Below are 13,476 nucleotides of genomic sequence, written 5' to 3' on the forward strand. Positions count from 1 at the left end.
AGATCGTGTTAAGATTTTGTATGGTTTTATTATTGTGGCTGCTCTCATCATATATATACTTGAAGTAACTTACATTAGGTTTTGTTTGCCTTTTGAACAGGGTAAAATATAAAGCACAGTTGCTGCAAAGTCGCCACAGACGAAAGAATCTCAAGATTTGGAGCTCCCTTCTAAGGCGAAAAGAAATCGCAAAGTGTGAGATATTGTATTAAGTTATCTTCTTTGTTTTCATTTCTCTTTCTTTTTTCCCGTTTGAGTTTTCTCCCTTTCTTCTTTTTGGTATGGAAGGGGGGACAGTATTGTGATCCACAACAACCACATGCAGGAGAAGTGCTACATTTGCCAATTTTTTTTTTTTTTTTCTCTAAAAATTGATTCTTAAATGACGTGTACGTCAATATGGATGAAATTTACTATTTTGAAAAATTTGAAGCATGGTTTAAGATTCCACAAGATGTTTTTACCATGCTACTAGATTCTAATATAAAATGATGTGAAGTGCACTTTTTAATCGAGATGTACAATACAACTTATGTTTCTCATCCATTTAAGTAAAATACAGCTGTAGCACAGCTCTTTTGTTGTTTTATTTTATTTTATTTTATTTTTTTCGGGTTTATACACCTATTCTGACGTGGTTGATCTACCTTGGGAGGCTTTTGCTTTTGCTCATCAATCTTCGACAGTGTCTCCTTGGTCATCGGCAAGACCTTCCTTTCAACAACCATACTTTCAACAACCACTTCATGGTGGTTGTTGCCATTATCTCATGGAACTTCTCACCATGCCCCTTGCCATCTATTATCGGCTTATGCGGCTCTTGGAGAGGCCCGGATCATTTATGGTTCCTCTGGGACTATCAATGGATTCATTGCCTATTGTTTATATTTTTTTTCTATCTTAATATTGCCTTTATCGTTTAGGCTTTGTTGTTAGAGTGCCCACCCCTTTATGATGTTTGATTACATGTAACTATTTTCTTTTTATTGCAAAAAAAAAAAAAAAAAAAAAAGGGTCATACTGCAAAAACTAGAAAATTAAGTTAATTTTCTGTATGAGCAAAGTTTTTTTTTCCAAACTCACTCAATCTATTAAATTGACAAATATATCTTTAAAGCACGCAATTCTCGCATGCTATTAATTTTATTGATTAACATCTATTCTCTCGCGCCTTAAGGTTTAATATGCTAAATTGAGTGAATTATCTTGAACCCAATTTGAAGAAAACTTTGTTCCATCTATATTATAAACAAAATCCATATTATACAAGTAGCTAATAGCACATTATATTTTCTCAAATACACGTATAAAAGATACAGAACATTGCAGTCTTATAACCCTCCTCCAAGCCATATTGAAAAAGGTATACAGCACAACCAAGGAGTGACTGGAAATTTTATTAAATCTGATGGTACTTTCATACACGGCCTGGTCCAGATCACTGCCATGTTTGGATGCTATCAAGCAATTAAATCTAAGATGAAAGCCGAAGCAATAACATTTGGCTTCTGCACATAACGAAAGAAAATGTTTTGTGGATGACTACAAGTCCAAATAAAACAAAAGAACCACAATACAACCAAACTGCCAAATATAGGCAGTCCCCCACGTCCGTCCTCTTTGAGCATTCACCTACGGACCAACCAAATTGAGTTCCCTGCAATAAGGAAAGCACAAGTGAATTCCTTTTATCCTGTCCATGAAGGCCCCCACAGAGAAAAAAAGGATAAAAAAATAATAATAAGAACATTGTTCAATATAGATAAACAAACTAGAATAATCGTCAAGTCTATGAAGGCTAACTTTTAACTAAAGTTATTGAGGCTTTTCTGTTTATTTCTTAACTCATATCCTTTTGCACAAGGAAATGAAATGCAAATTGATGCAGAACAAAAGCTGTGATGTCAAAACAGATGTAGGAGTTTCTGGACAGGAACTTGTTTTAGATTTTAGGATGAGCTATGACTAAGGTTTTGGTGGGGAAAGGCTGTAAAATATTTGGGTTTTTAATGGTATGACAAAAGGGTAGGATTTGGAGATGAAATAAAGAGGAAAACTTAGGTTTACGTGGCTGTTCCTAGGCTGTGAACAGTAACCCGATAATAGTATTTGGACCTCTTATGGGTTCTTTGAGAGCCATTTGATGGATGGATGGATGTATGATTTGGGGTTGTTTTACAATTGGATCTAAGAAAATAATCTATGAAAAATCAGATTAATATTGGTTGGAATTTGAAAATAAAATTGCTAGAAAAATGGAAACAAACTAGAAAGGAGAAAAGAGAGATAAACCTACCCATCATCCCTAATTTTTCTAGGCACAATTAGGATTTTCTTAACATCACACCTCGGACAAAGGGTTGCATCGCACAATTCTCAAGAGTAACCAATACTGGAAATTTCATAGCTGACTTCTTATTCATCCATCATAGAAAAACCCTAACATCCATATTTATAGGCATCTAATGCTAACCCTAATGGACTAAGAATTCTTGGGCTTTAACTACTAAAGTCCAAACCAAATAACTAATAAAACCTATAATAAAACCTTTACAAGGCAAGGCCCTTCGGACCCACCCCTACAAAGTAAACCTCAGTCTCGTGTACCGCACTCTCGGAAGTTTCCCTACACGGAACTGGATAAATCGTTGGCTTTTCACAGGGAGTGTGGCCCCAAGGGATTGTTTGCACCCAAAAGGTGTTGAACCTTGGACTTTCAAGGGAGCAAACCTCCAAGACCAAGGCCTTCACCACTTAGGCCACCCCTTTGGGGTTTATAATAAAACTTAATAACATAGTAAACCCAAAATAAGACCTAATGGATCAAAAGTACAACTCCTGCACAAAATTATAAAATCATTGACATATCCTCTAATTCTTAAAATTAAATAAATTTGACTTCTCGTTGCCTGGATCAAAAACTGAGCCAATACCTTAAGGGATAGAAATACAATGTGAAGCAGAAAAAGATGCCACAATAACTGATAATCCAGCACACAAATAACTAGCACACTGTGTACTGGTTCCTATTTCGTGTATTACAAGAATCCTTATTCAGGTAACATTGGTTGTATCACCATGATGAAATAAAAGATAAAATAAAACCAATAAACACACATCAGATTGATGGATCCAAATAAAACAATACAAGAACTGAAAGGAAATAAGCATTGCATATGGTTTGTTTTTTTTTTGCATATGGTTTGTTCCAACCCTAATTGGAACTTGTTTAGTGATCAATTGTTCCATTCGGGTTATTACTTATTAAAAAAAAAAAATTATTCCATTCGGGTCCGATCAATTAGTATTAGACCTAATGACAATGAATAAGAAAAGGATCAAGAAGCTGGAAGATGAGGTGCACAATGTGCATGAAGCAATTTGCTGATATTAAGTGGCATCAAGCGCAGAAACCCAAACTATTACTGAAGGTCGTAGAGGGTAGATGAGACCATGAAGGAATTGTTGGGATTGATTTTGGATTCCCACAATCAAACTGATCAGTCGTTGACAAGCAGGAGAATGTGAGGTCTTATTTGCACCCTAATATGGAGGATGATGATGCAACTCACTAGTTCTTGAATTACCTTGGCCTCCTTTCACTTGGAAGGAAGAAGGGCTCATCATCTCGTAACAAATTTTTGAGCCAACTAAGCAAGAAAACTTTGATGAGGTGTCATCCGAGATTAAGCAGATGATGACTCTGAGAGATCAATGTTTCTTCAAACAGTTAGCCAGCCATGTGGCTTGTCGAACTCAGAAGGCGCTAATTTATACCTTTCTAGGAGGACTTGAGGACTAATGTTCGTATGTTTAAGACTAAAACATTGAGTGAAACTTTGCCTTACCTATGATTATGAAGAAACTACTTACTATATTTTACAACTGCATTAGACTTCTCAAACAGATCCCATTGGCATGGCATTTCATCCCAAGTATGATACCAACCGCCGTACATTCCATCAATTGCCAAGCAACTGCTTTCTCAATAAAGAAAAATTGATGGGAAGAGATGCAAACATAGGGAAGAAAAAAGACTCTCGCAACTAACAATTTACTCTTGCCCATAAGTGTCAGACTCCATAGCTACTCCTTATTAAGAATGTCCATTATGTGAAAAGCAAGACAGCCTCTGAAGATCTTAGTACAGTGGAAGTCCTTGCCATTGAAAGAAGCAACTGGGAAAGAGGTAGATCGGTTCTCCAACCATTTTCCAAATCTGAACCTTGAGGATAAGGGAAGTGGGACATGCTGCATGTGCTGGCAGCATGAATGTGGGTTGGCTGAAATGTAGGGCTTAGTTGCACTCCCTTTTGAAAGGTCAAAAACAGGGGATGAACGTGAGCCTGTGCTGCTGAGGGTGTGAGGCTGGTTGTGCTCTCCTGTTTCATGGGTGGTGTTGTGTTTTATGTGTACCATGTTTGTGTTTTTAAGTGAATTGCATAATGGGTACATTCTGTTCCATCAAAGATCTAACAAACTAAGCCAAAAGACATTTTAAATGCAATTATATTATAAATTCATAATTTTCTTTCTTGAGCTGAGCATTACCCCGCCTTTTTTTTCTACACAATGCATCACCCTGCTTAATAGAAAACATAATCCATATCTCTTCACTAATGACACAAAAGTTACACTATTGATGTTTCCCAGAAATTTGAAAAGTAATTAGATTTTATGAGAAACATCTCCTGCTCAGCCAAAGGCTTTTGGGGATGCAAGCCTGGATCAACAATCATATACTAGCTACTTCCTAACCCATTACATATGGCATTTCCTTCATTTTACTCCTAAGATAAATCAAAGAACTGTTGAACTGTTAAAACACAAATTTCTATGATCATTCAAACCAGGTTTTCAATTTCAAGGTTAAACTCTTCCCCCAAAGGAAAAACCACCACCACCCAGAAGAAGGAAACGGGGAAAGAACAATATTCCACTTCACTAGAAAGCCACTCCTTATCCACTCACCACCTCATAAGTCTCTTCCAAGTAAATGGCCTATTTCACAATGCTGTAATTATCTCGCAAACTCAAGAGTAATATCAAGAGCCCATGAAACCTTACCAGACTTCAAAATCACTTGCTAAAGGGTTAGCACTGGACTATGAATGACCTCATATTTCAAGCTGCCTGGTCTTCAGTACCAAGGCCTAACACTACACACCACAGAGCGAACTATAAGATCGTTACCCTCATGGTTCAAACAGAACTCCAAATTACATGATAGATGACACCTAGAAAAGAAAAAATACATTACGTTCATCCAATACCAAAAGACAAGAACTGAAACAGAAAGGATCATACAAGTAATCAATTTTCATAGCAGAACCACATACGAACAAAAAGGAAATGAAGTAGGAGCCACAAAGACAGACCCAGATCTCCTTACTTTGACGTACAAAATATGACAAAGTCAAAAGTTTTAAAAAATCCTCCTTCCTGTATGACCCAGATTAGACAACTGAGTTTCAATTCTCCTTGATGAGGATAAGGTGAGGAATGTACCTGTGCCATTAACTCTGCACAGTGACTAAATCCACCCTTTCTATTAAAAAGTCTCACACATTAAGGAAACTCATAACAGCTTAACATTAATCATCTTTGATTTTATTAAACATATACACAAGAGTCTTCTCATTTGCACTGTAGCATTCTCTTTCCATTAAAAGTTTACCAGTCTAGTTTCCACTGGTATTATTGTAAGTTCCTCCACTGTTATCAGCCAAAGAAGAAATAATTATCTAAAAGATATCTAAGAAACCCTAAGCTCATCAGAACCAGCAAAGGTCCGGTTGGAGAGAGCTCATTTGTAAAATAAGATTCCTGTTGGACTTACATCATACACACATGAAATTCAAAATGTTATTATAAAAGCTAAAAGCTTGGAAAAAGTTGTATCATGCTCAAAAGCGAAGAGAGACGGAAGGGGAAAAATTCTAAACTAAGGGTTCTAACTAGTCAAAGCTCTAGAGTTCTTACTAGAATAAAGAAGCAAAAAAAGAGAGACAAAGATCATAATCAAAAGTTACAAACAATATATTTTAGATGGATAATTACAAGTATTGCATCTATATACAACCTACAGTATCCTTATCCTACTTTATCTTCCAGGATGTGAAGATAATGTCATGTTAAGTTTATATATCGAGCCACCAAAAACAACTCGTAAATCCATCCATCACACATTGTAAATCCTCTATTCTCTTCTCCCTCATCAGGAAAGCCAAAAGGGTAGTTTCTTTTGTTCTACAATGCGACCATAGATTGCTACAAAACTGTAGACAAAATGTAAAGATTTTGGCGTAGATGATTTGAATTTTTCATCGATTTCTTTCTCCCCTCCGTATTCTCAGCAATCACAGGAGGAAAAAGAAAAACTCCATAGTTCCATTAACAACAACGGCAGTGAAAAGGAAAGATTAACAAAATCTACTATTGTTATAGAGCATAGATTGTAAAGTTCAGAAAAAAGCAAACTGTAAGAATACCTTTAAAATTAAAGCTGCCGATCATTCAGACTCAACCGCCTCGACCTTCGGACCTGATTCAGAAAATCAAAAGAAACAAAACTCAGCAACCTGAGGAGAAAAAGAGAGAGCAAGAGAGAGAGAGAGTGGGTACCGTGGAGGGAGAGGGGGCGATGGTCCTTGCCCCAGCCGATGCCCCGGGTGGCGTCGAGGTACTGTTGGACGAGGTGGCGGCATTTCTGGAGGTGGTTAACGCCTTCGATGCGGTAGCACCACCGGAGCTTCTCCCTCAGGATCTTCGCCTTCTCGATGTCGATCCACTTCTCCCTTACAATGTGCTCCCTCATCTCCAGCATCGCCACCGGATCCTTGTACGGATTCGACGGATCGAAGTCATCCGGTGCCGCCTCATCGAATTCCACTCCCTTCTTTCTCCCCATTTTCTACGCTCTAGCTCTCTCCCCTCTGCTTTCTTTTACTTCTACTTACCGTCCCACCACCTGCTGTAAATGTGACCAATCTCAGCTGTATGGGCTTCTGTTCGGAGTTCAGGGCCTGCTCACATTTTAACAGGCCTAAACCGGCCCATCTGTAAATCATTCCGGGTTAGTACAAGTGGGTTTTTTTTTTTTCTTTGTTTTGGATAAGTGACAATTGACTAAAAGGAAAATTGGAAGACAATTAATTTACGTATTTTGGATAAGTGACATTTAATTTATGTATTTTAGTTTAGGTGCAATGTCATGTCATTTTGAAAAAAGAATTGCCCAGAGGAAAAGTTTCTTTGACGCTACTGAGGGTGATAGGTGGCCGATAATCCTATAGGAGTAAATGGGTGGTCGGTCATCTCTACTAAGTGAAATTTGAAGGACACACAACCACTCTTGAGCTAAATCTAGTGGTTGATTACCATATCTCTTTGATGTAATGCAATGCAACTATTTTTTTTTTTTTATCTAAGTTAACCACATGACGTAGCACTGCCACATCAACTCGTAAAGAGTTTGTAAAACGCACGTTCGGTAGCATTACTTGAATTAGAAACACAAAGGTTGTTATAATCTTCTACTACTTAGGAGTTAGGACTCAAAGTCTAATTACTATTATCTACCTAATTGATAGGATATCCCCCATAATCTTTTATTTAATGGTCTCCTAATATTTTTCATAGTCATAATGATTGAATATGATTGCAATCTCCTTATTCTAGACATTATTTTATAATAATTATTTTCGTAGAACAAGATGCAATGCTCTTCATAAAATAACGCAGATGCCGGTATGACAATTAAATCCATGAAAGTTTGTTAACAAACTACGTGTTCGTCAAGATGTCCAAATTTCCCGTAAAACCCTAATTTATTTCATTATAGACTTAATATTTAAGTTCGTAAGTCGTAGCAAATGTGTATCCGAAACAAATAGAGATTACGAATAACTTTTATGAGTAGCTAGCTTTTCAAATTGGCAATGAAGCCATATACCCATGTGTGTAAATTATGTAATCATACGGACCTCGTCAAAAGTTTACATGTGAGAATACAAAGACAGAGAGAAACCAAATTGTATCATTATCTTTCCTTCACATTATCTATTACATACAATATACCATTTCAACGGTAACAAAAAAAAAAAAAAAAAAGGTATTACAAACGGAAAATTGGTTGTAATCACCATCTGATCTAAACACTGCCACGGCCACACTCATTTTACATATGGGCTGAGCCGCTCCGGATCCCCACTTCCATCTTACACGTGTCATCATCGACACCGTCCAGCTGTTCCCCACCCTTTACTCGATCCCAGTGGCCGAAGCCCAAAGTTAGGTCCAAGTCCACGTCGCTACTATCGGCTCGCTCGTCCGGCTTCGCCAGCGTAGCCTCCACAGTCTCAGCAGAAACACAGTCAGCCTCTCCGCTATCACCTCCGCGACTCGGATTCTGACTCGCCCACAACTCGTGACTCACCGATCCACCGAACTCGTCTTCATTTCCTGATGACCCGGTCACAATCGCAAACTCCAAAGCACTATACTCCACTTTCTGCTTCGCAGCAGAGCTCTTGAGCCGGTTCCGAGACTTCTTAACCTTGTGAAGCTGATCGGAAGGAGCCGCTTTCTCCCTCTTCGACACGTGGCGTATATCGCAGGCTTTAAGCGGTGGGCTCATGCTGCTCACAGCGGACTCGGAAGAAATCTGCATGATCGGCGCGCCTCTGAGAACCGCCTCCACGGCGGCTTGGCAGAGATGCCAGCTCCCGGACCAAATCAACCCGGCTGACCCGTAAATCGGATTCACTATCCGCCCACACGCTTCGTATAGCAAGGATTTGAATATTTCTGTACCCAAAAAAACAGCAACAATTAACTCCGAAGAATAACAAATAGCATGTTTTCAATTTTCAGCAACCAATTTGGATTGGAAAATTGAAGAAAGATGGATTACCAGGACGGAGATGTTGGGGGCCGGCATTGATGAGGTTAACGAGGCCAGCGCGACCATAGAACTTGGCGAGGAATACGGTAGCGTTGGATTGGGATTGGGCGGTTTTGATCCACTGAAGGCAGGGTCTGATGGTGCAGCTGTCGCCGCAGCCTTTGCGGAGGACTCGGCAGCCATTACAACTCATCCGCATGATTGTGCGTCTTGTTTGGTAAGCGAGAAACGGGTGGGAAAATGTGAGTAAATGGAGGAAAGTGAAGGAATTGTGTGGGATTTTGGAGAGAATGGCGGGTGATGTGGAGGCATTTTTGTAAGCAAGCAGAGGACGTGGGTTTGTAATGGGGGGCCGCAGTTGTTTCCGAGAAAACGGTAGTCTGGTTTTTGGGAAAAGTCATGCGTAGCCGTCGTGCCTTGCTTGGTCGGTGTACGTTCACATGTTGCTAAATTGCGCCATTAAATATATTGTGAGTGCTTTTTCGAGTGACGTGTTTCACGTTAATAAAATATATATATATATATATAAAAAACAAAAATTTCTTAATTTGGAGAAAATTTCTAACCTAAAAAAAAAAAAAATTAATATAATATTGTTAAGAGAAATACTATACATTTTCACTTTTTTTTTTTTTTTTTTTTTTATATTATTAAGTGCACATTTTTTGAAACGGTAATAAAAATTATAATTTAAATTTAAAATTTAATAAAGATTCATTCAAAATTTAATAGTAATTGTCATTGTCACATCAAAGAATATACACTTAAAAATGTGGAGATCATGCCTCATGATATAAATGTTATTAGATCAAATCTCTTTCTCCCTTGTCCTCCCATTGTGCGAATATGTAAAAAAAAAATGTAAAAATAGGAACGTGTGTAGTATTTCTTGATTGTTACTGTATTTTTTTAAGGCTCAAAAATAAGAATAATTTTTTTAAAAAAAATACACACCATAACAATAATGAGATATATATATATATATATATATATATATATATATATATATATAACTTGTTGAACTTTAGATAGACTTTATAATCCATCGTTGAATTCTTAAGAGTCATAAAATTAAGGAGAAACTTCACTTTACCCCTTGAACTTTCACCCGATTTAACAAACCCTCTCTGAACTTTCAAATCTCTCATTTTAAACTCATGAACTTTCAATTACTCTCAATTAGAACCCTTCCGTTAATTTTAACCGTTAAAAATACAAAAAAGAAAAAGACCAAAATGTCCTTGATTTTCATTTTTTTTGAAATAAAAAAATGTTTTGAAGGTTTAAATTTTATACAAAAGTCATGGGTATAAATGTCATGTAACGTTTAAAATCTGACGAAATGGTCCACATTGAGAGTAATTGAAAGTTTAAGGGTCCAAAATAAAAAATTTGAAAATTTAGGAAAAATTTATAAAATCGAGTGGAAGTTCAGAGGGTCTAAATGAAATTTTTCCTAAAATTAATTATTAGGTTTGAAAATAAAAATAGACCCATTCTAAGTTAGTTTTATAATTTTGTAGTTTGCTGATTTTCTCGTGCAGGTGATCATCAGCCACCGGTTACTGGGTTTCTAATCGCAATGGATGACGTAAAGAAAATGTATTGTGAATTTATCAAAATGAATCTACGAAATAGTATACATAGTTGGTTTACATGCTTGTCAAGAAAAAGTGCCTGAGTTATTAAAATCTACAGTAATTTTTTGTCCAGTTACTGTCGATTTGAACGACAAATGTTTGGTTTCATTTTATTCAATATTTTTCTTCAATCTCGGAACATATATTTTTTTTAAAAAAAAATGACAAGAAATGGCAGGAGAATGTCATGAAATCTGCATTTATCCCAAAAGTTGAAGTAGATAAAAGATGATAAATTTAATAATTTAATTAATTCTTTAATAATCTCACATTACATGCTCAAATTGCAAATGATTTAAAAAAAAAAATTAAAAATTCTCAAATTATAGAATTTTAGATCTCCTATAATTTCAAAAAACAATATAGAATTCTCACATTTGGGATTAGGATCTCCGACAATTTCAAAAAAATTACAAATTCTCAAATTATAGAATTTAAGACATCTTAAGCAAACACTTACTATTAAGGTAATTTTAGACAACACAAAAGAAAAACTTCAAGAGGGATCTTCCATTCTCCTCTTTTATGGTAGCAGAACTCGGTGTCTTTTCTGTAGGCTCTACCGGCCGTTTCTGGCGGGTTGCTTTAGATCTAGTTTATAGATCTAGATCTAAATCTAGTCTCTTCAACCTTAGATTTAATCGTCTTCTTCGGCTAAGGCGTGTCTTCTAAAGGAATGTCTACGATGCTGTGCTCCTCCGCTGCTGCTTGTGGGGTTTTTGTTTTTGTTTTTCGTTTTTTATTTTGTTTGTCCTACCCTTTGGGTCGAGGATGAATTTGTTGTCTTGGCCTTAGGATTGAGGATGGAGTAGATCAATGTGGGGGCTTAACTCTCACGGCCGGATTTTTAGTTTCTACTTATTTTTTATTTTTGTTTTGTATTTGGACTACCCATGTCCTAGATCTAGTGTGCACGAAGCATATTTGCTTCTTAAATGTAATTGTACATGGGTTAGTGGAAGCTTGAAGTCATTTTTATGACTTTGCAACCTTCATAGCTTTTGGCTATGATTTTTAAGAGTTGTATGCTCTGTAATATAGAGCTTATGCTCATGAAATTTCATCAATGGAAGTTCCATATTTCTAAAAAAAATAAAAAAAATAAAAAAGCAAACACTTGGAAAATGACATTATTAAAAAAAAAAAAAAAGTGACATTTTCTAAAGGCAGCTAGAAATAAAATTGCTTCTGAAAAATCTACTTTTTCACTTTTACCTATATGTTTCTTCTTCAGAAAATCAAAACACACTTTTTGGCTCAAAATTTGTTAGAAGATAGAGAGCATGAACTTGATAAAAATATGGGGAAATGTTAGGTGCTCTCATGGGTGTTTTTTTAATCCTACGTAGATATTATTTTTTAAAAAAACAAAAAAGAAAGTGACTTTTATTTCTTTCACTCGATTTTTAGAAAATAATATTCACGGAGAACTAGGAGAACACCATACATTTTTCTAAAAATATACTCAGATCTCAAGTGTAACATGTCACCTTTTAAATAAGTAGCACTTTTCAAGCGTTACGATGTCTAAAATGGTCATAAACTCTATAATTTGAAAATTTACAATTTCTTTTATGGGTAATTACCTTTTTCTCCCATCGATTACAACGTCTTGGCACTTTGTTCTCATGAATTACCAACTGTAACACTCGACTCCCATGAACTACCATTTTGTGTTCAAAACTCTCATTTCGTCAGTCAAAGGCCACTTCCGTTAGTCAAAGGCATTAACTCAGACGGTCTACATGTCACTTTGCCCCCATAAACTATAATTCATTATCACTTTGCCCCATGAACTATAACGAATTGTCACTTTGTCCTATGAATTACAATGTATTGTCACTTTGATTGTCTGAGTTAACGCATTTGATTGACGGAAGAGAGTTTTGAGCACAAAATGGTCGTTCATGGGGGTCGGGTGTCACAATTGGTAGTTCATGGGGTAAAATGAAAATGCATTATAATTAATAGGAAAAAAAAATGTAATTACCCATTTCTTTTTGAATAGTAGGAATCCTAATCCCAATTTAGATCAATAATTACTTAAATTTCAATATGTACTAAAGCATCGATCCTAAGGATTTGAATTTAATAATGATAAGACATCTAAGTTAATCATTGGATATTGTTCAACAAGAATCTCTTGTTATAGAGATGTTGACTTAAAAATAAATGATTGTATTAAAAACAAAATCTAAATTTGCTGATATTTGTTTGCAAATATGGCTTTGTAGTAACAGAGGTTAAAATAGTCGGTTCGCGTTAAGAAGACGGTGAGTACAATTGTAATTATAGGTGATAGAAGGGACTTTTTATGAGAAGAGGAAGGCATGCAAATCGGTCCGAAAGTAGGAGCAGCACGCAAGCGACACGTTGGAACACGTCCAGTGCTCATAGTGCTGACGAGTCGCCGCATGTACATCTCCCTTCATGTTCCTCAACTCAGATTTTGGAATAATGCTGGCGTGCATGGCATGTCAGCCAAATTTTTTTTTTTTTTTTTTTTGACTGACATGCCATGTACGTCAGTGTTCCTGTCTCATGACCCCAGATTTTGATATGTTAAAATTCAGAATTTAAAATATTTTTTTACTTATTGCACGTGTAAGAAAAATATGTCGTTTTATTTTTTTCCCCATACACCTCCGTGTTATGTGTTGAAATTCATATTTTAAAATTTTCTTAATTTTTTTAAGGGTTAAATACTAAATTAGTCCCTAGGGTTTCACAACTTTATTTTTTCTCCCCTGGGTTTTCATTTTTATCACAGGAGGTCCCTGTGGTTTTGATAAGTGACCAAATTAGTCCATCCGTTAGTTGACCGTTAGTTGACCGTTAAACTGGACACGTGGACCAATCAGACGTCGACACGTGGCACATATATTAATTTTTTTTTTTTTAATTTTTTTTAATTAAAAAAAATGTTTTTTT

At 36.2% G+C, this 13,476-nt stretch overlaps 2 protein-coding genes across 2 annotated transcripts; both read right to left on the bottom strand.

Moving 5' to 3' along the window:
• Positions 1-1,366: 1,366 nt before the first annotated feature.
• Positions 1,367-6,957, bottom strand: LOC132185766 (NADH dehydrogenase [ubiquinone] 1 beta subcomplex subunit 10-B). The gene is made up of 3 exons (XM_059599544.1): positions 6,625-6,957; positions 6,492-6,544; positions 1,367-1,657 (listed from the first exon to the last, which is right to left on the bottom strand). Exons 1-2 carry the CDS (start codon positions 6,908-6,910, stop codon positions 6,513-6,515), a joined length of 318 nt encoding a protein of 105 aa, XP_059455527.1. The 5' UTR covers positions 6,911-6,957; the 3' UTR covers positions 1,367-1,657; positions 6,492-6,512.
• Positions 6,958-7,959: 1,002 nt separating this feature from the next.
• Positions 7,960-9,314, bottom strand: LOC132184814 (LOB domain-containing protein 40-like). The gene is made up of 2 exons (XM_059598585.1): positions 8,915-9,314; positions 7,960-8,808 (listed from the first exon to the last, which is right to left on the bottom strand). The coding sequence occupies exons 1-2, from the start codon at positions 9,102-9,104 to the stop codon at positions 8,180-8,182; spliced, it is 819 nt and encodes a 272-aa protein (XP_059454568.1). The 5' UTR covers positions 9,105-9,314; the 3' UTR covers positions 7,960-8,179.
• Between the last annotated feature and the right edge of the window lie 4,162 nt (positions 9,315-13,476).

Source organism: Corylus avellana, chromosome ca6 (assembly GCF_901000735.1).
Source record: "Corylus avellana chromosome ca6, CavTom2PMs-1.0".
Lineage (NCBI taxonomy): Eukaryota > Viridiplantae > Streptophyta > Magnoliopsida > Fagales > Betulaceae > Corylus > Corylus avellana.

Coding starts and splice junctions, on each gene's coding strand:
- LOC132185766 (XM_059599544.1), bottom strand. CDS start 6,910: ATGGGGAGAAAGAAGGGAGTGGAATTCGATGAGGCGGCACCGGATGAC. Junction 6,545..6,624: donor TCGCCCCCTCTCCCTCCACG/GTACCCACTCTC, acceptor TTTCTGAATCAG/GTCCGAAGGTCGAGGCGGTT.
- LOC132184814 (XM_059598585.1), bottom strand. CDS start 9,104: ATGCGGATGAGTTGTAATGGCTGCCGAGTCCTCCGCAAAGGCTGCGGC. Junction 8,809..8,914: donor CCCCCAACATCTCCGTCCTG/GTAATCCATCTT, acceptor TTTTGGGTACAG/AAATATTCAAATCCTTGCTA.